Source organism: Kryptolebias marmoratus, linkage group LG3 (assembly GCF_001649575.2).
Source record: "Kryptolebias marmoratus isolate JLee-2015 linkage group LG3, ASM164957v2, whole genome shotgun sequence".
In the NCBI taxonomy this organism is placed as follows: Eukaryota; Metazoa; Chordata; class Actinopteri; order Cyprinodontiformes; family Rivulidae; genus Kryptolebias; species Kryptolebias marmoratus.
In genome coordinates this window covers 6,353,889-6,378,757 of record NC_051432.1, presented here as the reverse complement: position 1 = coordinate 6,378,757, position 24,869 = coordinate 6,353,889, and the positions used below count along the sequence as shown (strand labels likewise).

General features: G+C 43.9%; 1 protein-coding gene and 1 long non-coding RNA gene across 2 annotated transcripts; one reads left to right on the top strand and one right to left on the bottom strand.

The window, feature by feature from the left end:
* The first annotated feature begins 206 nt into the window (after nt 1-206).
* Nucleotides 207-11,159, top strand: utp6 (UTP6 small subunit processome component). The gene is made up of 19 exons (XM_017425830.3): nt 207-478; nt 1,684-1,768; nt 1,886-1,927; nt 2,059-2,151; nt 3,442-3,489; nt 3,565-3,628; nt 3,732-3,850; nt 4,546-4,623; nt 4,710-4,791; nt 4,882-4,963; nt 5,065-5,243; nt 5,456-5,535; nt 5,636-5,713; nt 6,592-6,771; nt 8,235-8,315; nt 9,127-9,236; nt 9,387-9,453; nt 10,447-10,519; nt 10,717-11,159. Exons 1-19 carry the CDS (start codon nt 387-389, stop codon nt 10,869-10,871), a joined length of 1,788 nt encoding a protein of 595 aa, XP_017281319.1. The 5' UTR covers nt 207-386; the 3' UTR covers nt 10,872-11,159.
* Nucleotides 11,160-11,819: 660 nt separating this feature from the next.
* On the bottom strand, nt 11,820-20,756 carry LOC108241569. Its single transcript, XR_001808819.3, has 3 exons — nt 15,884-20,756; nt 15,619-15,789; nt 11,820-14,408 (listed from the first exon to the last, which is right to left on the bottom strand). It is a non-coding gene; the product is annotated as an uncharacterized LOC108241569 (long non-coding RNA).
* Nucleotides 20,757-24,869: the final 4,113 nt, after the last annotated feature.

Here is a 24,869-nt window from a genome sequence, read left to right as displayed (position 1 = left end):
ATATAACTTGTGAATAGTTGCTAATTGTACCACAGTTTGACAAGCAAAGCTTCATTACATGTAAAAATTGTTCTTATTTGTCCAGCTTTTGGGTGGTTGGAAGAAAACAGGAGCTCCAAGGAGCCGAAAGAATCGGCTCTTGTTGGTGAGCTGAGCCAAAGGATTCTGATCGCGGAAAAGAGACACCTTTTGTGTTTCCCGTCGGACCTATTTACTGACGGAACCGGAAGTTCCGCCAATCACAACTTCCCCACATGTGTATGAAACACATTCAGGCTTCGCTGTCTTCAGTAGTCGTTTAATAGATAACTGTGAAGTTTATTTTTTGGTTGGGTTTAGTTTGAGGTGTTGCGGGGGCAGCCTGAGGCGCCGGACTCACTGCAGACATGGCGGAGGTCGTTCAGCAGCGGATCGAGGACCGGATCCCGGAGCTGGAGCAGCTGGAGAGAGTGGGTCTGTTCACCAAGAAAGAAGTCAAGTAGGTTGCCACGCTGTCCTGATTTGACCAGATCAGTCTCAAAGAGGGTTTGTACGTTAGCTGTGAAATGGTTTGATGTGGTCTCTGTTTGGCAGAGAGGAAACATCTAGTTAATCAGCTTTAATTTAAATTTATGCACAATCAATGTCGTCATAAAATAATTAAATTGGGCTTTGAACTGTCTGTAAAAATATATGTACAAAGATGTGCAGAATTCAAAACATCTTAATTTCTCTATATTTTGCCTCCAAGCAGCCAGAGATTCTTGTAATCTTTTAAAGTGATTTTCATCAAGAGCTCTCAAGATTTTCTGAAGGACTTTCAAACTTTTTCTTTGGACCTTGACTGATTTTTCACTCATTTCCCATTCAGTCCTTGTATCTGATTGTGACAGCATGAAGTTGCAGTGTGTTCTTGTAAATAACGAGAAAGTGTCAGGTCTAAAAAAAAAAAAAAAAAGTCTGTTTACAGCAAACAAAACAGTTTCTGAAAGTCATGTTTTTAAGAAATAAGTTTAAAAAAAAAACCTAAAAGCTTAGTTGACAATGACAAGTTTTCAGCTAATAGCTCTTTGGGAATCGCCTTCCTGGTGCTAAAATACTATTTCCTGTCAAACTGTGTTGTCTTTGGTAGTTTTAAAAGCTCCAGCTAAAGAAACGGGAACAAATTGTGTCTCTGTGACAGGCTGCAAGTAACAAAGTGTCTAAAAGATCCAATTTAAAAAGGGCTCCTTGCTAAGTGGTTTGTTTTGACACAAACTAGTTCATCCCCTGAGTTCAAACAACAAAAAACAAACACTTCTCTTAAAATGAGCAGGGAGGTACTGGACTGAAAATGAATGTAAAAGCAGCCAAAGTCTAAAGAAAAACTTTGAAACAGCTTCAAAAAATCTGGAAAAGCTATTGATCAAGACCACTTTAAAAGATTACAGGAAAGTCTCTGTCATCGGAAGCAAAATATAAAGAAATGAGGGATGATTCAAGATGTTTGCACATTATTGTTTATGTAAATCTTGTTAGAATCCTTGTTACATGTTTTTAAAAAGTATTAACTCTTATTACTTTTTCTGACTGACAATGTGTTTTTTTTGTTTCTTCGGACACTACTCTGTTGTTTATATCTAAGTTAGCCTTTTTAAATTCCTTCCAAGGGGGTTAACTTAGTAAAGTGAACTGGTTTAATGCTATGACTTGTCACTATTTTAGATCGATAATAAAGAAATCAACGGCTCTGGAGTACAAGCTGCACCGGCTGATTGTAAACAAGGAGGACTTCATCGCCTACATTCAGGTAAAGTAGAGTTGTCTTCACGTGAAAGGGTTTTATCTAAATAAAAAAAGGGAGCAGATAAACTGAGGCAGTTTTCAGAGAATATTCAGATCATTTTACCGTTCCCTTTTCTTTCAGTATGAAATCAACGTCTTAGAGCTGATCAAGAAGAGAAGAGCGGTAAGTAAAAAAAAAAGAGGCTTTAAAACCCCCATATTTTCTCTTCGATGTGTTTGGTAAAATGTACTTAAAGGCATAGAAAACAGCAGCAGATAATATAAATCGTCTTATGCTCTTGTTGGTTTTTTCAGCACATACATTACCAGTTTAAACGAGAGGACATTGAATTCCCCATCATCCACAGAATAACCAGCATGTTCAGAAGAGCAACAAAGAAGTGGAAGGTACTGAATAAATATACTGTATGTATTTAAAACTGTGCACCACTCCACTTAGACGCTCACTTTGCAGCCACTCAGTTCTTCCTCGATTTGAAACTTCTTTTTCAGCTGCCGTCACGTTAAGTCCCTGCATCCCTAACAGCCAGGAGTGGTGGTGAGGGAGGAGTTTGTGGGTTAATTTACTGGGGAAAATATTTTCCAGCAGTAGGATTTTGTCATTAATTAGTTAACAAATAAAGAGATAAATTATGAATTAGGAAGCATTTGTTGGTCAGTCCACACTTCGTTGTTAGCTGGTGTTGAAACCTTTTCTCATAAAATCCACAATCGGCTCTTTAGTTTTGTTGCCATCAGGAGACAGGTTGTCTCACTAACCGTCCCACCTCAGTTCTGGACAGCCAGGATCTCACTGGGCTGCAGCTGCCGGCGACTAGTTGGTGAACAGCAGAGTGTCTCCTGGTGTCCGCGGGGGTTCTCCTTCTCCTCGCTTGAGTGGCTTTTGAGCCTGTTCAGATTTCTTTGAACACCAATGATAAATAAGAATTATTAAAAAAAAACAAAAAACTTGTCTTCATTTAAAAATTGTTCTCCAGCGGGTTAAATTATAAACGTGGGAGTGGCTGCCAAGGTGGGTATGATGTGGGTGGAGGTCAGCAACAAAAGAACGTGCTTGGCCAAGAATACCATTTTGCAAGCTGTGTGCACAAAAAGAAGCCATGGTTTTTGATAATTTGCCGTGTAAAATGCTGCCGAAAAGCTCGTTAGTGGCGAACACTTGGCATTCATTGAGACTTCAACAAAAAAATGTACATATTTTCTTGTAATTTGCAAGTTTGAGTGTCCAACAGTTACTGAGAATCTCCCTTTTAAGATGTTTCCTGAGTCACACCACTGTTGTCTCATTAGCAAACATAATGAACTGGTGTCAGCTGAATTTAGCAGAACAGTCTTGTCTCATTAGAGTGACACGTAAAGGACTGATTACACATCTTTGAGGGACTCCAGAGCTCAGTACGTTAGGAGTGTGACAGCTTACCACCAGCACATATTAACTGCTGCTCTTCATGACAGGAAGTCCAAAATGCAGTCAGTTAAGTTTCCAGTCCAAGCAGAGAAAGTTTCATTTAAGTCTTTGCGTGACCTCCAACACAGCAGTGAACCTAGAAATGTTTACCATGATCGCTTCCTGAAAGAAAACAGAACATTTACAGGATCTGATATTTGAATGAACTGGTGTAGAGTCACAAAACAAAACAAAATTTAATTATTTGTCTTTTTTTTTTTTTGAAACAGGATGACGTGCAGCTCTGGCTCTCGCATGTTGCCTTCTGCAAGAAATGGGTACGTAGAGATCTGACGCATGAAGAAGGAAGTGCTTTTTATTTTTCACTAATGATCTCTGCTGGGCTTCACCAGGCAACCAAAGGTCAGATCAGCAAGGTGTTCTCATCTCTGCTTGCTATCCACCCCGACAAACCAGGTAGAGCAGAATTTAAACAACCCCCCCACAAATCTCTGCCATTGTTGTTTAGCATGTTTAAGTGTTCGAGCTGAGCTTTTGTTGTTGTTTTTTTTTTTTCCAGCCCTGTGGATCATGGCTGCCAAGAGCGAGCTGGAGGATCGAAATTCGTCCGAGAGTGCCAGGCACCTGTTTCTGCGAGCGCTCCGCTTTCACCCAAACAACAAGAAGGTCTACCAGGAGGTAAAACGCGACGAACAGAAGAGAGATCACAACCTAAACTAGAGAAAGGACATTTTCTTCTTTGAAAATGCAGTGTGAACGCTAAGAGCTGAATGACTGAGCTGGAATTTGTAGGAGAAGCTGAAACTGAGTCGTTAAAGCTAAAAGAAGCAGAACACTAGCTAAAAAGGAGCAAAATGCAAAAAGCTTAAAGAAGCAAATTACAAGTTAAAAGTAGCAAAATGCTAGCTAAAAGCAGGAAAACACTAGCTAACTTTGGTCCTGTGGGTGTTTAAAGTGCTGTGTAGATAAAGCTGGTATGGTAAAAGTATCAAAACACTAGCTAAAAGCAGCAAAATGCTAGCTAAAAGCAGCAAAATGCTAGCTAAAAGTAGCACATGGCTAACTACAAGCTAAAAGTACCCACGAGTATGCTGAAGCAGATTTCAAAAAGAATGTGGGGAAATGTATCAATAAGCTTAAATATTCTGATAATTTAAAGTCACAGCAACCATCTCCAGAATGAGCTGAACATTTTGATATATGAATGACTAAAATTAGCGCAAAGTATGTAGAAGGAGTTCGATTTTTCTTAAACCAGAAAAAAACAAAAACAAATCAGCATTCCTACAGTTTAGTAAAAAGAAAAGTTGCTGATAGAAGTCTGTTGAACACAAGCGTGAATGGATTTCCCGACTTTCCCGTCTTCGTTTCAGTACTTCCGTATGGAGCTGCTGCACTGCGAGAAGCTGAGGAAGCAGAAGGAGGAGCTGGAGAAAGCCGAGCTGGACTTGGTGAGTGCTCAAACAGGGCCGAGTTCATACGAAGGTACTGCTGCTTTGTCTCTGACGTCCGAGTACCTCTTGTCGGCACCTTCCAGGGGGAATATGAGTTTTCTCCAGAGATCCTGAGCGGCAAACTTGCTGAGGTTGTTTACAGAGACGCTACAGGAAAAATCAAAGGTGGGATTTCTAAAATGCATTTGCAAAGTATCTCATGACCCACAGAATGGATTTTAATTAACCTTTTTTATTTATTTTTTTGCCCCACAGAAGCAGAGTTTGTCATCTCACTCCTGAGCATAGCAGCCATCTTTGACTTCACCAAAGAACTTCAGGACGTCATCCTGCAAGAGTAAGAACCAAATATACCCTCAGAAACGTTCCGCTTCAAGTTCTTGAACTCAAAACAACAACTTCTGCCCTCCTATTCCGTCTTTTCTTTTTGTCCCCCAGTTTGCAGACGAACTACACGGAGGACAGCTTGACGTGGGATTTCATGGCCAAGAGGGAGCTGGAGGCTCCGGGGGCCGGCGAAGAGCTCCACACCGCCAAAGGTCGAGCCTCGGACGTCAACCGCAGGGAGGAGCGCTGCTGTCAGGTTTATGAGGAGGGCGTCAAGAGCCTCAACACTGGTGGGAGCTCAGAAAATACAAAAATCACTTCTTACCCACTTAACTCTGCTCTTTGGATTTAAACATTTATAATAGTCTTTATTCCTAATTACGTAAATAGATTATTTTTCACCCTCTAATGCGAATACTTGCAGTTTTAATTAGGAAGCTGAACAAGTTCTGAAAAGTCTTGAAACTGTGAGCCTGGAAAAAAAAAGTGCTTTGCCTTTCAGAGCCCATGTGGACTTGTTACGTGGCCTTCTGCTTGGAGAGACTAAAGAGGAAGACTAACGTTGAAGAGCTGAAGGAAAAGGTGTGTAAAAAGCATCAATGGCGGTGTTTTTTCCTTTCAATTCAGTGTGTGTGAGACTCAGGAGTGAAGCCTGACAGACGTTCATCTGTTGGTGTCACAGAGGCAGCAGAGGCTGCTGGGAGTTTTACAGCGCGCCCATGACTCCTCCCTGCTGAAGGAGAATTACTACAAGAACTGGGTGAGACCACTGAACATTTACTGCTCAGGTTTATTTGTTGATGGACGGTGCTCTGCTGCAGAACGTGTGGTACGGTTCTTCATTCGTGGCATTTAGATGCAGTCAGCTCACTGGTCGGAGGCTATAAAGACTCTGACACAGTCCCTTTATTGGCACTTTGCCTCACGTCTTCTCTTTTACATTTTTTCTTTGAAAATAGTTTTGTCGTCTATGATTGCTTCAAGAAATTCATTTTCTATGCTCTCTTTATTACAACCTCATTACGCGTAAGTTGTTGAGCTAGTTAAAAGACCAAAAACAAAATCATCCTTAAATTTATTAATTTATTATTATTAATACTAAATTTGTTAGATTCAAACTAAATCTTTATTACGTCTAAATTTTTACCCATTCTGTACTAAAGTTTGTCTCAATCCTTTCCTCTAAAAAGTATATTTATCTTCAAAAGTCAAATAAATAACAATCTGGGAACTTTAAATATCATTTATGCAAAAAAAACAGAAGCTGAGCACCAGACCTTGAGGAACCCCACAAGAAACTTTTAAGGCCCTGTTCAGACCTTGCACTAACTTCTGTCTTTAGATTTTACTTTTTAATCATTGATTATGAGGCTGACCTCACTCAAGTTTAATTGAAGACCAAAATGGAAATAAGCATCAGTCGATGCATCGTACACCCCCACCTTCACACTGAGGACCTAAAACAGCCTCGTCTTGGTCCACTTTCAGGCAGAGATCACAAAAACAGAACATGTCGTGTGATTTTTAGTTATTTATCCTTTAAGAAATGGACTATCAGAGCCAGGAGTGGGTTACAAAAGGGTCATGCTAACTTGACAAGCTGTACAGAACCCAACATGATGTTCTCCTTGTGAGCAGCTGGAGATCCTGCTGGCGTCAGGAGATGCTGAGGGAGGAGCCTGTGTTGCCATGGCAGCCACACGGCGCTACAGCCAGTCGGTGTCGGTTTGGTGTCTGAGTCTGCAGACATTAATACAGCTGGGGAGTGGAGACGTCGGCGGGCTTTTCCAGGATGCTTTCACACATGTTAATCCCAAGGTACACACACACACACACACACTCTGACCCCAAATAATTAGTCCTTAGTTCTCATTCACATCAAGCTGAATAAGTTTTTCTGGCGCCCACGTGCTGCTACAGTCCCAGTCTGATTGCTGCCCTTGGAGAACTTTGACACGTCCCCCAGCAGCACCGCTGTCTAACTGGGTCATCCCCTCGGCCCAATTACTCTCTGTTCTATCAGATTTACGTCCTCTGTCCACACGTGTGGACAGACCAGGACGGGTTGATGAATTCTTTGCGTACTTCTACAAAAAACCCGTGCCCTGACTCAGTCACAGGCGTCGGCCGCCGTGAACAGAAGAGCTGGTGGTTGTGACGGGGTGGGGGTGGGGTTAGTCACAGCTCAGGTCTTTCCTCTCTGTGTGAGACAAGAGGACACACTTCCGCGGTTTGACCAGCAGTCTAATGTTTCCACATTGCTCCACGAACGTGAATTATTGAGAAATGATGCCAATAATCGTAATTAAAGCTGTGATTTTTACTCTCTATGAAATGAATCCTAAAGGAAAGCTTGAAACTTACAGCAAAGGGAGGTTTGTGAGCCTCCTCTGCCAGCTGATGTTGCTAAATGAAAACCTGCAGGTATGACGTGAGCCAAACATTCACAACATGAAAAAGCTCAAATATCTCTTGACTGTAGCTTCTCAGATCGGAGTCTTCATTGCTTTTCTTTGTCATACGTCACTGTAATTAGGATTAGTTGGGTTGTAGAAAAAAACGATACAAGCAGTTTGAATTAAAGGTCCCATTTTCGTTTCATCGTTTATAGAATTAGTTGCGTGAATCCTCAGTCCATCCTTTCTAGTCCATTAAACTTTAGCACTCAAAATCAAACTTTTTTTTCTTTCTCCCCCCCCCCCCAGGTTTTAGGAGTAGCTACACTTTTCTATAAACATAAGAACTTCCACAGGCCGCCGTACCACACGCTGCTGGAGACGAGGATAAAATTCAGTCAATAAAAGATGCTAATTTACCGAACGTCTCCTGAGGGTGCCGTAAACTTGATCTGTTCAGGAGCGACGGTTCAAAATGCTGCAATCCAACACAGACAAAGAAAGGAGTGCTCCTAAAAAAGCACGTTTTTAGATTAACCCCCCACCCNCCTGAGACACACCTCACACACACACACACACACATATACACAGCTCTTACAAAACTACATTATGCTTCTACAGCAAGTCTTTTGCAAATATGGATCTCTGGTACAAGCAGAGCTGAAACATTTCCTTTTTTTTTACTGTAGATTAAATCAAAATCTGTTAAATTACTAGTTGAAGTTATGATCTAGACACCTAGACATAAACATCTTGAAGTGAGAGGTAGCCCTAACTACCTGTCTTGTTTCAGATAGTTGATTTAGCTGCCATGCAACACGATGTACGTTTGTTTTTTTTTATTATGTGAGCGTTTGTAACTCGGCTAATATTTGGTCTTTCCAGGAGAGTCTACCTCTGTGGCAGCTGCAGCTCCAGTGGAGCATGGCCAACCAGAGTCCTGAAGACACAGAAACCGTCTTCAAGGTAGTCCACATCAGTTAGTTTGTTTGTATATAATATAAACTCTGCATCACTGCATTTAGAGCCAACGCTAAGCTGCAGTGCACACCCACAGAAGAGCCTTTAGTCACATAAAAAAACAATTTAAAATATAACTTCAGAGTAATTTAAAGGCCTAGCATTCTTTCGTATCGCCCGGCGCCTTTCAGGAAGGAGTTTTAAACCGAGGTCGTCTGGTTTTGCAGCCATTTTGGTCAAATCTTGAACAGGACATTGCAAGATGTCACACTCGGTATGCGTGGTGAGTGACTCTTGGCTACAACCACGGCAACATTTAGCTCAGAATCTGTAAAACTGGCGGAGATTTAGTGTTTCGCTACGGTCAGGTGGCCATTTTGAATCAGTTTGACTCCAAAAGTAAAAGAGCTGTTGATGTTTCTGAAAACTTCAAGAGATATTCCAGTGGACTAAAACATTATCGCCCTCCTTTCACCTCTCAGCAGCTGCTTCTGATTCAAGTCGAAGACTGAAGAATGTTCTGCTTCCGTGACAGAATTCCTTTTATTTTATTTTGTGCATTTTGGCCTGTAACTTTTCTTATGTGCACTGGGTTACATTTAAAAACCCAGTGGTAAAATGAGACGTCCAGCTAAAACATGAAGTTTGTGCTCATTTTCTTGACCTCAGAGAGGCAGACTGATTCGTTATTCTTAACAAACAAACTCACAAAGTGCCATCAGAGGCATCAGGTGTAGTTCTTTAACCGGAGATGAAAAGCTTTTTATGTGTGTGTGTGAAATGAAAACGCCTCAGGCAGTTTTTATTTCGTTTTCAGAGAGGGCTGCAGTCTGCAGTCGGCCCTGTTGCCATGGAGATGAAAGAGCACTACCTCGATTGGTCGTACTCAACCGGAGGCTATAAAAAAGCAAAAAGGACCTTTACAAGGTAGTGATATGTGACGCTCAGATCCCCTAAAAATAAAAAATAAAAAGTTGAACTGCTTTTAAAACTTGTGATGCGAGTTTAAAACCATCTGTGAAGATTTGTAGTGACTAACGACAGTTTTGCCCTTTTTTTTTTTCCCCTCTTTTGTAGCCTGCAAGAAAATCGTCCACTGTCCAAGACCTTTTTCACCAGAATGATTGAAATCGAGAAGGAACAAGTACGTGTGTCAACCACATTATATGTTCACAGGAGAAAACGCTTTAAGTAAACTCTGAAAATCAACAAATCACTCAACACAAACACAACAACAAATTATAAAACACAATGAACAACATTAACCTACCAGAAGAGGTAGGTACCAGTGGGAAACATGGCTGATTGGACGACGGCGCCATTTGCCTTTTAAACCTTTGAGTTATTCTGCCTGTAGCGCGGTGATCCAAACGTAGCTGTGGCTGCTGCTATCCAAGGATATTTTGAGTCAGGTGTCGTGGACCAAGTTGAAAAACAGGAGTCATAGGAATTATTAGAAAAAAATAGGGTTTTTATTTTAACCCAAAAAACTGTTTTTCCTATACTAAATACTGAGCTCATAAAGAGGTCAAAAGAACAACAACTGAACTCAGGCAAAACAAACGTGAACAAACTAACTGGCTGCACCAACAAAACAGAACTGACCCTCCTAAATGACACACAAGGGTGTATATAATATATATATATATATATATATATACACTGGCTGATCAGACCATTACACACAATAGGGACATCTAAACACAATACAGTCACCAACTACAAAACAACCAAAGAAGGAAATGAAAAATTCCACTTTAAATTAAATACAAAAGCTTATTTAAACAAAGCAAATTCAAGTTCCCCCTCCCCAGCAGGAACTAGTGGTCATGCTGGACATGCTCAGTACTAACCACAAACATTTAGGCTGTCGTCCAATCAGTGATGTCTCCAGTTTCCCACAGGTACCGACCTCTTCCTGTAGGTTAATGTATTTGTGTTTAGTGATTTGTTGATGCAGTTTCCACTTCAGGGCCTCCATAAAACTCTACCTGCTGACATTTAGTATAAAATTTTTTTTAAAAAATTATAAATTCAGTCTTTCTTTCTGTGTTCTGCCAGTGACTTTATTACCTCGGTTTCTTTTAGATTAAAATACAAGTGCTTCAGAAAAAGACCATTTTCTTTTTCTTCCCAGGAGACTCCAAAGATAAATAATCTGAGGGAATTTTACGAGAGGGCGCTGCAGGAGTTTGGCACTTCAGACGATGGTGGGTAGAGTTCAGAGAAGGATCAGAAGAACTGATGTTAGCTCCAACTTTTATTTTAGTTTTATGTTATACAGTAACAAAAATAAATCTGTATGTTGATTCGCTCCTCAGCTATAGGGCTTGTTTAAAAGCCAAAGAAACTGTAAGAAAACACTGAAATCTGAAAGGTTAACTCTGATGTTTCCCTCGTGGCAAAGACCTGTGGCTGCAGTACATCCAGGAGGAGCTGGGCCCCCTCGGTCAGCCCGAGAACTGCGCAAAGATCCACTGGAGAGCCATGAAGTTCCTGGAGGGGCAGAGCGTGGAGAGGTTCACCTCCAAATACACTCTGTTTCAGACCGGACACCTGTGACGGAGCGGAAACCGCCGAGGAGCGAGCACACAGAGGTCAAAGAGCGTTTGGTTGTTTCTGAAAACGACCTGGAAGTGTTTCCACTCTGCCTGGTCGGGACTTGTTCCACTGCCTTTTAGTGGAAAAGTTTAAGGCTTGTTGTCCTGATTTAAAGAGCTTATTTATTGAGCTTAAAGGTCCAAACATGTTCTCAGCACCTGTAATTTACAGCATGTATCAGTTTTTGAGAAGCAGACTGTTGTTTCGAACTTTGAGTCTGTTGTGATATTAAAACAGTTTTTCATCAGTTTTTCTAGTAATGCTCAGAAAACAGCAACGCAAACACATGTTGGTGCCTTCCAACATGCCTTGGAATTTCAAAGTTCCTAGTCGTAAATTTCAACGGGAACGCCCCCTAAAGTGGGAGCAACCCCAACTAACCGCAGTTAGGATTTCAAGATGGCTGCTACTCGTCACTTTAGCGAGTAAACTCTTACTGTTAATATTTGTTGTTTTTCCACATTTAATCACTCGTACAACTACTATGTTTTAATGTGTATATAGCAAGTGTTAAAACATGTTCTGGGAGTGGAGCGTGTATCTTTTTAGTAAGATTTCATATTCAGTAACTGGGAGAAAAATCGAGGCTTTGCCGCCGGCGTCCATCTTGTTTCCGACTCACTGAATGGGACAGCCACGACGCAGTAAAGTGGGAAATTACGTCACTTCGGATGTAAATGAAACGCAGCACGTTTCTCACTGACGAAACAATCCGTTAATCCTCTAAACCAGTGGTTTTCAAAGTTGTGGTCGATAACACATTTACCTGTTACTAAACGAGAACAGTAACCATAAGTGATTCACAAAAAGCGAATAATAGCTGGCAAGGTTTTAGCAGCAGCCTTCGTATATGTCATCCTGTAACAGGATCATCTGTGACTTCTAAAGGCTCTGACACACACACACACCTGTGTTTGTTAGGATTTAATCTGTGGCACAGAAAGGTTACAACTGATAAAAGTCAAGTAGCAGCAGTGTTCTATGAAAAACGTAAACAACCATCAACTCTAAGCATCTTCAGCTTCTAAGGACACTTATGATTAGTGCTTTTAAACAGCAGTGGCACCTACATTAGTAGTTCTGAGGTATAAAATGTTCATGGAAAAAGCACATTATTGGACCTCGTTGTTACAATATTCTACATACAACTGAACCACGATGAAGAAGCATTTTCTCCAATCTGACAATCAGGACCAAATAAAGAAAAGTGCACATTCATCAGAAACATCTGACTGGTCTACTACTGATCTTACAGAGAGAAAAAGATTTAAATCTCATGAGGCCCATTACTTAACAAATAAGTCTCTGATGTGCCAGTTTTCAGGATTGAGAGATAAATCGGGGTGGGTCTGACGGTGACAATCTGCAAACATTCGGAAGTCTCAAAGCGTTCACAGCAGTTCTCACTTTCCTTGTGTGCGTCTCGGGGCTCGCTCTCCCGGTGCCATGTTAAGAAAATTTCCATAATTCTACAGCTGTACTTTTTTGTCGTATATATGCCAACACCTGGCAAATTTTGGCCCCGATCTTGCCAGGAATTTGTGCAAAAGTATCGTTCGAAGTGAAAATTTGTGCATTTTCTCACAGTTCTGTCTCCAACTAGTCCCAAACAATCGCAGCCCAGTGAGATGCTACTTTTACACTTCATAGGTAATCTTTTTCTTGAAGTTCAGCATTGTCATTATTTTATATTAAATAGCAGAAAAAATGCAAATGGAATAAAAAATACTATTACATTGGGAATTTAAATGTAAATTAAGGGTGGCACAGCGGAGCAGTGGTTAGAGGTTAGAGCTGTCGCCTCCCAGCAGGAAGGTTGAAGGATCTCCTCCTGACCTCCTAACCTCGGGCCTTTCTGGGTGGAGTTTACATGTTCTCCCTGTGCACACATGGGTGTACTCTGGTTTCCTCCCTCAGACCAAAAATATTCATGTTAGGCTCATTGGTAACTCCAATTTTGTCTCGTTTGTCTCTGTGATGGACTCGTGGCCTCTGGCACAGTGACTGCTGGAGACAGACACCAGCTCCATGCGACCCCGAATGGAGAACCGGGTAAAAGAAAATGGATGGATGGAAATTCAAATTAAACTTGTAATATTTTCAGTAGTAATCACTTTTAGAAAATGAGACAAGTGGCAGGTTTTCTCTGTAAACAGAGTTTATGATCTCGTATAATGTGGACTAGTTTTCCTAAAGGTTGGCCAATCATCTGATTTATCAAGTAAAAGAAAAACTAAACTTTTAGGAGATTAAGTTGCCAGTCGGACATTCAGTGTTTACGTGAAACTACCTGAGCAACATCCAGACCTGTTCAGGATGGAGTTCACACCTCTGAAGATGAACTAAATGTTTTAAGGCTTTCCTTAATCTGTTAAGGATAAACTTGAAGGAATTATTGGACCTTTTGGTATCTTATTTATAAAATGAAATAAAAATACATAAATACTGTTTTTATGACCCCCCCCCTCCCAGCTTGACGCTGCAGTGACATTAATACTGACAGAATGAGGATCGCTGTGTTTTTCTGCAAAACGTTTTAAGAAAAAAAAAGGCGTACTCATGAATACGTTGTTGCTCCTCGTCACCAGAGGGCGCTGCTGTGGCAGCAGAGACTGAAGGATGGAGAGAAGAACTGGGAACTGAGTCTAGTAATGTTCCTTCGTTTGAACCGTTGTCACAACAAATATGACACTACACCGATGTTAAACGCTTCATGTCCTGATTTCAGTCCCGTTGTGCGTTGGCCACCATCCCACCATAAAAACCATTTATAACCTCCATGAAGGTCCGCCGACGCCCGTGAGCCCAGCCGGCTGTCCTAATGCACCCGAAGTGAAACCCACCCGTCGCACCTTCTGCTTCTTCAGCGTCGGCGGCCCTCAGAGCTTCCTGAAGAGGATGTAGGTGAAGAGAGCCAGCACGCCGGCGGACAGCAGCCCGATCACGCACTGGTGGATGGAGATGACGTTCTCCAGGGCGTGGATGCGCTCCTCCATGGCGTTGGTGTGGATGTAGTCATAGATGGAGGCGCCGATGCTCCACACCGCCCAGACGGCATCCACCACCGCCTTCACCGTGGGAGAGACCATTGAGAGAGAGAGAGAGCCTGCAGCCGGGCGGCTCAACTGCCCCCACTGCTGCTGCTGCTGGGGAGAGAGGAGGGTGACACTAACACACACACACACGGTGGTGAGGAGAGAGCATCGTGTGGGCGGAGAACAATAACCTCTAACTCAGCCGCCAGCTCTGCGTGATTGTTTCAGATCCAGGAAACAGGATTCAGGTTCTTTTCATGTCTGATCTGTAACTTATCGATCGCCGTGGCTTTACTGTTCATCAGGTTGTTTCCCGGGTCAAAGGTGAGACATGAACACGGTTCCATCGATTGTTCTGCCGAGTTCTTGTACTGTACAGCTTCAGAAAAACAGAAGTGAGCCCGCCACGGCTTCACAGCTCTGAGGTACGTGAATGAAGCTTGGTTTTGTTCAAACCAGCAGCCTAAAAAAAGCCGGGTAGGAATATTAGCTTTCATGACTAAATATGTGAAAACATTTCTATGTTAGAGCGATACTAATATAATGAAAATATAAGAAGCAAACAGGATTGATCAGTTTGCAGTTTGAGTCTTAATCCCTTCAATAATCATATCATACAGTGTGACCTTCCTCTGAAATTAACCCTTTGTTGAACACTTTTCAGGCTGAGGAGGGAAAAAAAAAACAGCGAGTGCAGTTTTGCACACGTCCCAGATAATTCATTAAAACGAGGTCATCTGCAATAATAGAGCTCATCATTCGAATGTCAGCGGGATTAAAAGTTAGTCAGATTTAACGGTACTCTTTGCAACGTCACAAAGACTGGTATAAAATGGATTCATGATGTGAAAAACAAAATCTGCACAATTTTTTTTGTCATCTTAATTGTTAATGTATCCTTAAATCCAAAACGTGTATGCTCAGTTTTTGACCAGATGCCAACTACCACGTGTGTTTGTTTACCTACAAAACAGCCGAAGTGACTAAAAAAAAGGGTAAATGATGGCGACGTCCATGGAGGAGCTGTTTAGGATGGAGAAGTCTGGGATGTATTTCTGCTCATATTTATTGAGTAAAATATGCAGATAAAATTGGTTTATTTACATTGAGTGTGTACCTGCATGTCAGTAAATCTGGAGTGAACTCTTTCAAACTGAACCATCTGATACAGATCAGGATACATCATGTTTGGGTTTGACTTCAACGAGTACCTTTAAGGTAAATGAAGGCCTCTGCTTTGATCAGAGGAAAAACCTCAGCCACAAATAATGTAAATAACAATTAAACCTGATGGATTTTTATGCTTCATTGTTTCTTTTATTATTATTATGGTTTATAATTTCTCGAACGCTGTTTGAGGCTTACTTCCCACTCACCGTTTTGTCTGCCAGTCTCATTGAGACTGCTGTCAGGGAGTGTGTGGTTACCATGGAGACCCTAACGAGCTCCTGGCAGCAGCTCTGACATTTCTTTTGGTTGCTTTTGCTCTTAGTACACAATTTAAACAACCAAATGTAGGCTTTATTCCCCCCCCCCCTCAGCTCCAGAAATTGTCCAGTTAAAACTCAAACTAAAAGCACGTCTCTAAAAACTTTACTTTTTTAGAGTTTCAGCTGATGTTTCAGCCTGCGTAATGGCGCAAAATAAAAATGAGATGATAAATGTCCAGTCACCTGTTTTAATGAGAGCTGCAGAACTGGGATTTCCCCATCACCTCCTCCTCCTCCTCCTCTCCGAGGAAGACCTGGCTCAGTCGACACCTGCTGACGTCATCACGTTTAATCAACAAACTCGACGTCCACAACCCGTGACTGGGTCAGAAACCTTCAGCCGCGGTGCTCTGACTGAGAGAGGAGGAACAACGAGACGGTTCACCGTGAGCGGACGAAGCTCGGAAACATGGCGGACGAAGGCTGTTCCACGGCGGGTTGAACTCACCGTCACGTGCCGGGTGTCACGGAGCCGACGGCGGTGATGAAGAGCACCCGTCCAGCCGATGAAGCACCTGTTGTTTTTTATCATGAGCCGGCCTCCTACCGTCAGGCCATGGCTTAAAGTTGACTTGAAGCTCGCGTCAATAAAAACGCTTCGTTTCCGGCGTAGCCCTTCACAATAAAAGGCACGCACGGCTCGCGCCATTTACAAAAAGGCCTCCGTTGCGGACAGCGCTCAAACAGCTAGCAAGAAATCTGTGAATAAAAACAATATAACACATCAAATATATGGATATAGCCCAAATCATGGGAGTTTTTTATTGGCCGCGCTTTTATTTTGAAGAAAACGACCTTTTGACGTGAACCAGCTGACTGAAACCATATGACTGACAGACTGAGACAACAAAGCTTTTCTTTGGTTGTCCAAACGCCTCTCTTTGGCATCCATTTTATTTCAAACGTTAAGTCTTACTTAATGTTAGGGACACATCTTGTTGTCTACATACAGCCTACTAAAGAAAACCAATATTACTTAATTCATTCAAGGCTAAATTCCAAACTCACAAGTTCATCACTTATCAAATTCCAAATCTTCTTTAATACGTTTTAGATATCAGCCCCGTCACAACTTTAAAAGTCCAAATTTTATTAAACATTTTCCCAAAACAACAAACAAAAATCTTTAAACCTATAGCGTTTACTTATTGTTTTTATTTATTTATTGTTTTCTCTTTTAGTCCTTTACCATTTGTTGTTGTTAACATTTCTTAATTTTACTTCTAAAAGTTAAGTGAAAAAGAAAAAAAAAGGAGAAGATAGTAGAATCCAGTTACAAAGAAATCAAGCCTTGGTAAACTAGATCTGAAAATAATAATAAAAACAGTCTATAACCTTCAAAGTAAAAGTCTATGTCCCTTTAGTTGAGGGTTGTCCAAAATAATAATAATAATATAAATTGATGAAAGCTTTTAGGTTTAATTAGCTTGTTTAGTATTGTTATTTAAAATATAATTGGTTTATATATTTTAGTTTGCTATCAAATTTAATGTTAACTTTCTTGCTAAATGAAGAGTGACTTTGGGAATGTAGGGATGTGTGTACACTTGTGTTTTGTTACCTTCTTAGGACCTTTTCTGATACAATTACCTACCTTGTCAGGAACTTCTGGGCACCAAAGCCCGGCCTTAATATGTTGGGACCCCTTTTTTGGGGTTAGGTTTAGGGTTAAGGTGTGAATAATGTTCAGGTTATGGTTAAGCATGAACTGGTAAGGGTTAGGATCAGTGTTTGGCGACACATAAATAAAGAAAAGTCAATACACTGTCCTAAAAAGTGGGAGAGATATGGATTTGTGTGTGTTTAAATGTATATTGCATCTGGATATTGGTTAAAAATGTTTGTAGGAAACAGGAACGTACGAACATTTTGGAAAAAAATAAAATAAAAATGTCGCACTCCCGGAGGCTTAAATGCAAACTTGTTCTGGAAAAATGCAATTTTTAATTAATCTGAACACCAAACCCATCTCCACCGGCCTCTTCCGGCCCACGGACTGCCATTTGACGATCACTAATGTAGCACAGGCTACAGAAGCAGAATAAACTAAAAAGAAAAAAACAAGAGTGTGAGATCTGATTGCTGAGGAGTGCAACATAATTCAATAAACAAAAACAAGAACAAAACAAAACTATTCAATCTGTTGTTACTAAAGATAAAGCCAAAGATTAATCTAGTCGTCCTTGCCCGATGGGTTAAACTAGTCTTCCTCCCCCTGATGGGTTAAACTAGTCTTCCTCCCCTGGTGACCCTCGTGGGTCTGACCCTGTTTCGCGTCATGGCGCGCCGCCGCCACCAGAGGCCGCTGCGCACCAACATGTTGCTGCGGAGGGAGCTAGCAGCAGAGGTGTGATGAACCCGGGATGTGTTCAGTCTCCCGCACAGAATCAATAAAAGAGGGGAACACCTTGACGGAGGCGCAGACGAGCCGGCACCGGAGGGAGGAGCGGCGGCTCGGCTCGGCTCGGTTCGGCCGCGGAGGCGAACACGCCGCAGGAATGTGGAGCAGTGGGGTGGAAGAAGCGCGCTCGGACATTTATTTAATGCTCTTTATTTTTTATTTACTTATTTATTTTAAAGTCCTCTTCCAACATAACTGCAGACGCGGGGCCACTTTTTGCTCCACACCCCACCACACACACACACACACAGACGGAAACCTATAATTGGAGGCGAGCCAGTGACGCGCTGAAAATAACCAGGTTAGTACCGGTCCATTTTGGGGAGGGCCCAAGCGACACGAGGGCGCAGCACCATATATCACCTCCTTCCAGCTGTTTGGGAAGCTCCTGCTCGGAACGTCGAGGCTGCAGGCACGGCAGGAGCAGGGATGATCACCCCCTCCTCTTCCTCTTGTCTTCTTCTCCTTCTTCTTCTGGTTCGTTTCTCCAGAATGGACACCGGGTGAGGGGGACTGGGTGCGCACCGGGGAGCTCACGGCGAGACGAAGGCAGGGAGGAGGAGGAGGGGGAGGAAGACTGGCTCAAGGCGCGACACTGTTGCATGTTTTTTTTTTTTTCCCTCCTCTTTGGACAGACAGGGAGAAAAGATGGGCCGAGGAGGAGGAGGGAGGAGGACTTGTCCCAGAAGACAATTGGTCCCCACCTCCCGGGAAAAAGGATATGTTTGCTCAATTCGGGAATGCGTGGGAAGGGAATCACATATTAGTCGGGCAGCGGTGGACGGACGGGGAAGTTGAACTCCTGCGGCTTTTTTTTTTGTGCGCGAGGAGAAGTCCCCTCGGTGGCTGCAGGGATGGAGACACCTGGCCGGCGCGCAGGAGACACCACCGACACCAGCAAACACAGCTCCTCACTGGGTACGTATGAACCACCTTAACCCACCTTAACCCCCAGGACCTCTGGAGGCTCGGCCACCTTATAGGCTCAGGATGTTTCTAGAAGCACAGGTGGACACTTGGGAGTCCCCACCTCTCCCTGCTGTTCTTCTTCTTGTGCATCATGATGGTGATGAGGATGACGATGGTGGTGTGTGTGCATGTGTGTGTGTCAGAGGCTGGGTCTTTGCGGGCAAGGTGAGTCCTCACTTCATTCAACTGGCCTACAAAGTCCCAGTTTCTGGCTCATGTGACCCACAATCCCAGGACTGAACTCCTCCGGCATGTAGCCGCGCTTTCAAGGCAGGAAACAGGCAACAGATGCAGGATTAGAAAAGGACAACTGGGATCATTAAGAAACAGAAAAACAAAACTCCTCATGTTGTTTTACTGCAACACGGTACCAGTAAAATGCCTCTTTATTGCAGTGCAAACCTGGTTAATTTAGTCTATAATAACAGTAATTTGTAGAAAGTTGGAAACTAGTGAAGCTAAACTAAACAACCATCTCATGAGTTTGATTTTAAATAAGTGAAATTTAAAAAAAGAAATAAAAAAAAAAACAGAAGCTGCTCCTCAGAAAAAAAGAGCTTCTGATGCCAACATTTAACCGTTTCACAATTCAAAACGGCTTTTCTTTACCGTTCAGAAAGTGTCCCAAAGTTGAACAAAAGCGCCGCAACCTTCACATGCCGGTTCTTTAGGGAAGCGTTGGCTCGGCTCTCCTCAGCTGGCCTCATTCTTCTACACGGTGTTTGATTAACTGCAGAGCAAATATTTTGCCTTAGCGTGATCAAATATAGGCCAGATTAGAAAAGGGGGGTCAGGAGAAGTAAGCTAAACTCACAGTTATTCTTGTCAGATTCATCCAAACGCACAATAAAAATTGACGTTCTTGGCGATTTTTTTTCCCCCCATTAGTGGTAGAGTCCAAGCTCTGAAGACTTCAGTTAATAAAAGCCAGAGGTCAAGCTGTGAAAAATCCCACCGTGCCCACAGCGTCACGTCACGTCAAAGGAGCGTGTCAGGAGTGCGAGAGTTTAGGTTTTGGGCGCACTGCTTCTATATCTGTCCTGACCCCGGCGTGCCGAGCGTACCTCGCTAATGAATTCAGCACCCTGACACTAGATGCTTTATGTAATTAATCGAGCGTCCGGGGCCCACGGTGGCATCTACGTGCTGCGAGTGACACATAGGTGAGGCACTCGCTGAAGCATGGGATCCTCATTTGACAAAATAACAAAACAAACACACACAAAACTGTAGGCTTTTTTTTTTAACACGGCACCTAAAGTGGTGGTGCAAATGAAATGGACTCCCTCGCTAACGTCACAATGGCTGCGGAGTCCTTCCCCTGATCTGTCAGTTTTATTTACTGCCCTGTTAATGCTAATAAGCAGAGGTTATTTCGGGCGGCGTATAACACGGCGGTGGCAGGTCATTTGTTTTTATGAGCCTGCTGTAACTTGTTGGCGCGGACTGAAGTCGACACTTCGGTAAACCTGCGGCTCTAATTAAATTCCTCCCGACTGTATGTAGGTGACATCCGAATGCGTCGCCGGCGCTCCCAAACGGACGCCGTGTATCAGACATGGCGCTCGCGCCAAGGCACGGAGAGGAGTTCTAAACAAACAGATGCATCAGGTGTCCCTGGCTGATCCCTGACACGTGTTGAGGTGTCTCAGGAAGCAGGTTAAGAGAATCAAAGAAAGAAAGAAAAAAAAACCCAACAACAACCTTAGAGCGCTGTGCGTACGAGAGAGAAGGAGAGGGAGAGCTGAGGGCCTAGGAGGGGAGGTTTGGTGGAAGGAGCCTGGTTTGAATAAAGCAGCGCGGCCATGGGGAGCTCTCGGATAGTCACCAAGTCGGCTGATTAAAGCTCTGGATATTAAACAGCGCTGGCTGCCGCTGCCGCCTGCCGAACCTCTCTCAGTGGCATTTCACATTGTTTAAAAGGCCCGACCGCACTCACCTCGCCACTTGATGCACAGTCTTGTTCCCCCCTCCTCCTCCTCCTCCTCCTCCTCCTCCTCCTTCACCACGGCTGTCTCGTATTCTCCCCCGCACCGTTTGTTTAGGCAGGGCCTACTTTAAATAGACTTTTCCTGCGATTCCCCCCCAGGTCGTCCCGCTCTCCGGGTCAGCGGGTTCAGCCGGTTCTGAAAGCAAACATCAACGTATACATCTCGAGCGGCACGGTTGTACGGAACAGGGCTTGCCGGGGGATTTTGTTTACCCCTCCGAACGTCTAACGAGCACGCCGAACGCTCCTTCTCGGAAAAACTCCGCTCCGAACTCGTCCAACCCCCCTCCCCCCCTTTTAAAAACGCCACTGAGAATCCCAATAAAGCTCTGCCATTATAAATATACAATTCATAAATACTGGAAAGCGTGCTGAGTTTTTGTTTTTTTCCTCCCCGGTGTAATAAATGAACTGGCCTCCCTGAAGAAAAAGGAAATCTTTTATTGAACTGATACCAAACCTACGGACACGATATCACATTCGACGAGCCAGCAAGCATTGCTGTTTGATCTCAAAAGTTTGGAATGAGAGACAAATATTAAGTTAGGCAGGGTGGGAGGGAGGGAGGGAGGGAGAGAAGGAAAAGGCAGCAAGAAAAGTGAGGGACTTTTAGGGGCAGCTGTGTTTTATTAACCCAGTCATAATGCCCCTAAAAATCCTTATTGCTCTTGCAATGGTCAACAAGCCTCCTGTCGCAGCGTGCCGATGATCTCTGAGCAACACGTAGAGACTCGCACCGAGGAGAAAACAGAAAAAAAAAAAAGAGCTGCGTCGCACCCGCCGAGATGAAACACACAACTCGGTGCGTGTAAGTGGGTCACTGAGGTCACGCCGAGAGCTTTTTAGCCTCAGTTAAACCAAACACAGAAGCTCACAGGGCCCGCTGAGCCGCTGAGCAACATGGGAGGAAGGAGCCAGGCTCGTGGGGAGCTGCTGAAGTCATGCAGGCACCTTCAGCAAAATGTTTGACGGGATTTTCACGAGGACTCGGGTGTTGGGCTCCGTCGGAGAACTGCACAGGCAGAATGAGAAGTGTTTCTTTGCAGATGATGTAACAGTTTCTCCTCAGGAAGAGTAGACCTGTGTTGCTCTGCCTACGTTTCCCCTGGTTTATTATTGATATGCAGAAGGGGAAGTCGACATGCTGTGTCCTTCTGTGCTTTGACATTGCCCTGGAGTACCAGGGGACACACTTGAAGACAGAGACAGGAAAAGGCAGGCTGGCAGGTGGTCGGGAAAATGAGTTTTGCTGGCACGCAGCGGGATCCTTACAGTTTGCCAATGTGAGCATGTAGACGTTCAGCTAAGCAGCGAAATAGTTTGACAAGGCGGCAGGCCCCGTGGAGGACATGCATCCAGGCCTGGGTGTGGTGTCGGTGGGCCGTCGCAGCTGGAGAGCGGGCGGCGTGGAGGACTCCATGTTGCTGAGTGAGTCATCGGAGGGAGGAAGGCTATTCTGTGGAGCGGTGGCGGCGGCGGCCGCTGCTGCTGCTGAAGGAAGGAAGAATCCTCTTCACAGACAAGGGGAGAGGGTGTGAGGGAAAGTGTGGATGATGACTCAGGGCTAGGAGCACATGGCGATGGAGAGGGGAGGGAGGAATTACTCATCAGAGCATGTGGAATCTCATACGGCTATCACAGGACAGGCAGCGTGCCTCCCCCACGGCCGTCAGTCCCAGAGGCACCAGCTGAACACTGGGCTGCTTCGCTTTTTACCACAGAGGGATGTGTGTGTGTGTGTGTGGGGCAGGGAGCTCAGGGATGGGGGGGGCTTAGGTTCCTTTCATACAAGCAGGGTCTCCTCTAGCTCGGGGCAACGCGGGGAGTCATGAGGGCCGAACAGTGATAAACGGTTCTTTGCCGAAGCACTCCGGTTGCATCGAGTCACACACTCACTCCCGTGACTGAAGAGCATATGTCGAAAAGACGGCATCATTATGTGACGGAACATTTGCATTTCTAACAGCGGCTCCCCTGATAAGCGCGCCTCGGCTCCCCTGCAGCCGCGGAGACTTCTGTCCTGGCGAGGCGGAGCAGCGTCTGCCGTTTAGACGCCGGCAGAGTCGAGGGTCATCGGAACCGATCCACTTCCTGGTCTGAACCACGAATGGGAAGTATCGTCAGGGGTGAATACAGAACAGCTGTCCGCTCAACATTCAGACCTCTCTGCTCTTGCGCCAAATCAGGCCTCGTTGTCAGAAATGTTAAGTCGAAGACGGCGTCGAAAAGGGGGAAGAAGAGAAAATGACTTTTTATAGATACGCATGCAGGAACAAGTGGTGTTTGAAGGCTTCCTCGCTCGTGCAGCTGAGCTCACAAAACGGCTCTGTCATGTAAATCCCTCTTCAAAGTGATAGATGTGCGTCTGCAGCGGGCTTGTGGATGACAGAGTTGTAGAGAGCGATGATGAGACAGACCGTAAATACAGGCGATAGGGCCACCCGCATGACATTAGCCCTGGCTTTTTATATCTGTGGAGATTCAGCAGCAGAATCAGTAGAAGTCCTTGATGGTGGATGAGGCATCAACTGAGAGGTTTTTACTTGTCCTGTTCAAGTCTTTGTCCGGTATATTTCACTAGGCAGCTTTGAAATAAAAACAATATGGACACTAAAATGTGCGTCCCGATCAGGAAAAGTGTGCTGTGACTTTCTGTAGCGGTATGCCGCACAACATAAACTAAAGTTGCACCAAACTGCACAAAAAAAAAAAAAAAAAAAATTGAGATCAATGGGATTTTGGCGAAACACATGAGAAACCTCAGCCCTCTTTGGAGCTCCGCAGCTCAGACATAATTCACAGCAGGAACGTCATTCAAAGTTGAAACAGGTCACAGAAAGCCGGACTTTACATGTCCCAACTGGCACTTTGATACCTTTTATGGTTTTTACGCAATCCCAGTTGAAGCTGTACAGTTTTTTTACCCATAATGTTGAACTGACAGTTGATGTCACACACTCAACTCCCGAGCTGTCGAAAACAAAGAAATTCTTTGCAAACAAACCTTTCTTACTCCCACACTCTTATTAGTACACATACAAGTTATACCTCAGAACGAAGGGATTTTTGTCTTTTTTCACCTAGCGTGTCTCTCATTAATGTAGGTTGCATGGTTCATCTCGAGTCCCTCCAGAAAGCAGGAGGTGTGCACCCAAGCTTCCATAGACTTCAGCTAGATTTTGTATTTGCTCCAAACCTGGCAGTGAAGGGTCACATTCACGTCACGTCTTCTGCTGCTCACAGTTCAAGAACTTTCAAGTTCAAGAACTTTTAAGATCCGACTTAAAATGTTTTGTTCGAGGCTCAGATTTTTGTCTGCCTTTCATTAACTTGGCAGCCAAGGAGGGACAGACCTGTGTGTGTGGTTGCCATAGTAACCACAGAGTTAACATTTCTTTTGATCTTGGTTCTCATTACACTTCTTATGCAGTTTATACAACACAATGTAGGCATGTTATTTGATCTTAAAATACAAAGTTATCTTGTTGGAATTTCGGGTGGTTGTTGCATTGACACCCTTCAAAATCGCTTCAGAATCGTTCTGGTAAAACCTTTAGCGTTCTGTATCTTTCTTTTGCTTTTAGTTCACCATCCATGCAGACCCAGCTAAAGGAGCTGGTGATGAGTATGCCACGCCGGCATGACTCAACAGGTGAAACGGGCGCGCCCAGAAGCACCAGCTCATTCCCATCCTGTTAGCGGCTGGCGCTACAGACCCAGATCTCACAGCTGCCATTAGGGTGTGGGCTGACAGCGCTCCAACGCCAGCAAAACCACTCAAATTCCAAGCAAACACGGCAGACAAAAGATCGGGGAGGAGAAAAACTGGAGCAGATCTTCCTGCGAGTGGATCCCTCCAGCAGCCCTCTTTGTACCCTCCTGACCTGCTTTTAGCCAATCAGACACGGAGCTGTGGTGCTCCTGGAGTCAATGAAGAGGCACGTAATTAGTCGTTTCATTTATTTCATTCCAACAGAGGCTAGACGCTGCCTTCAAACCCCACTGACAGCGATAAGGGAGTCACGTTTATCATCTTGTTACAACAATCAGCTTAGATTTCGGCTTCAGGTGGCG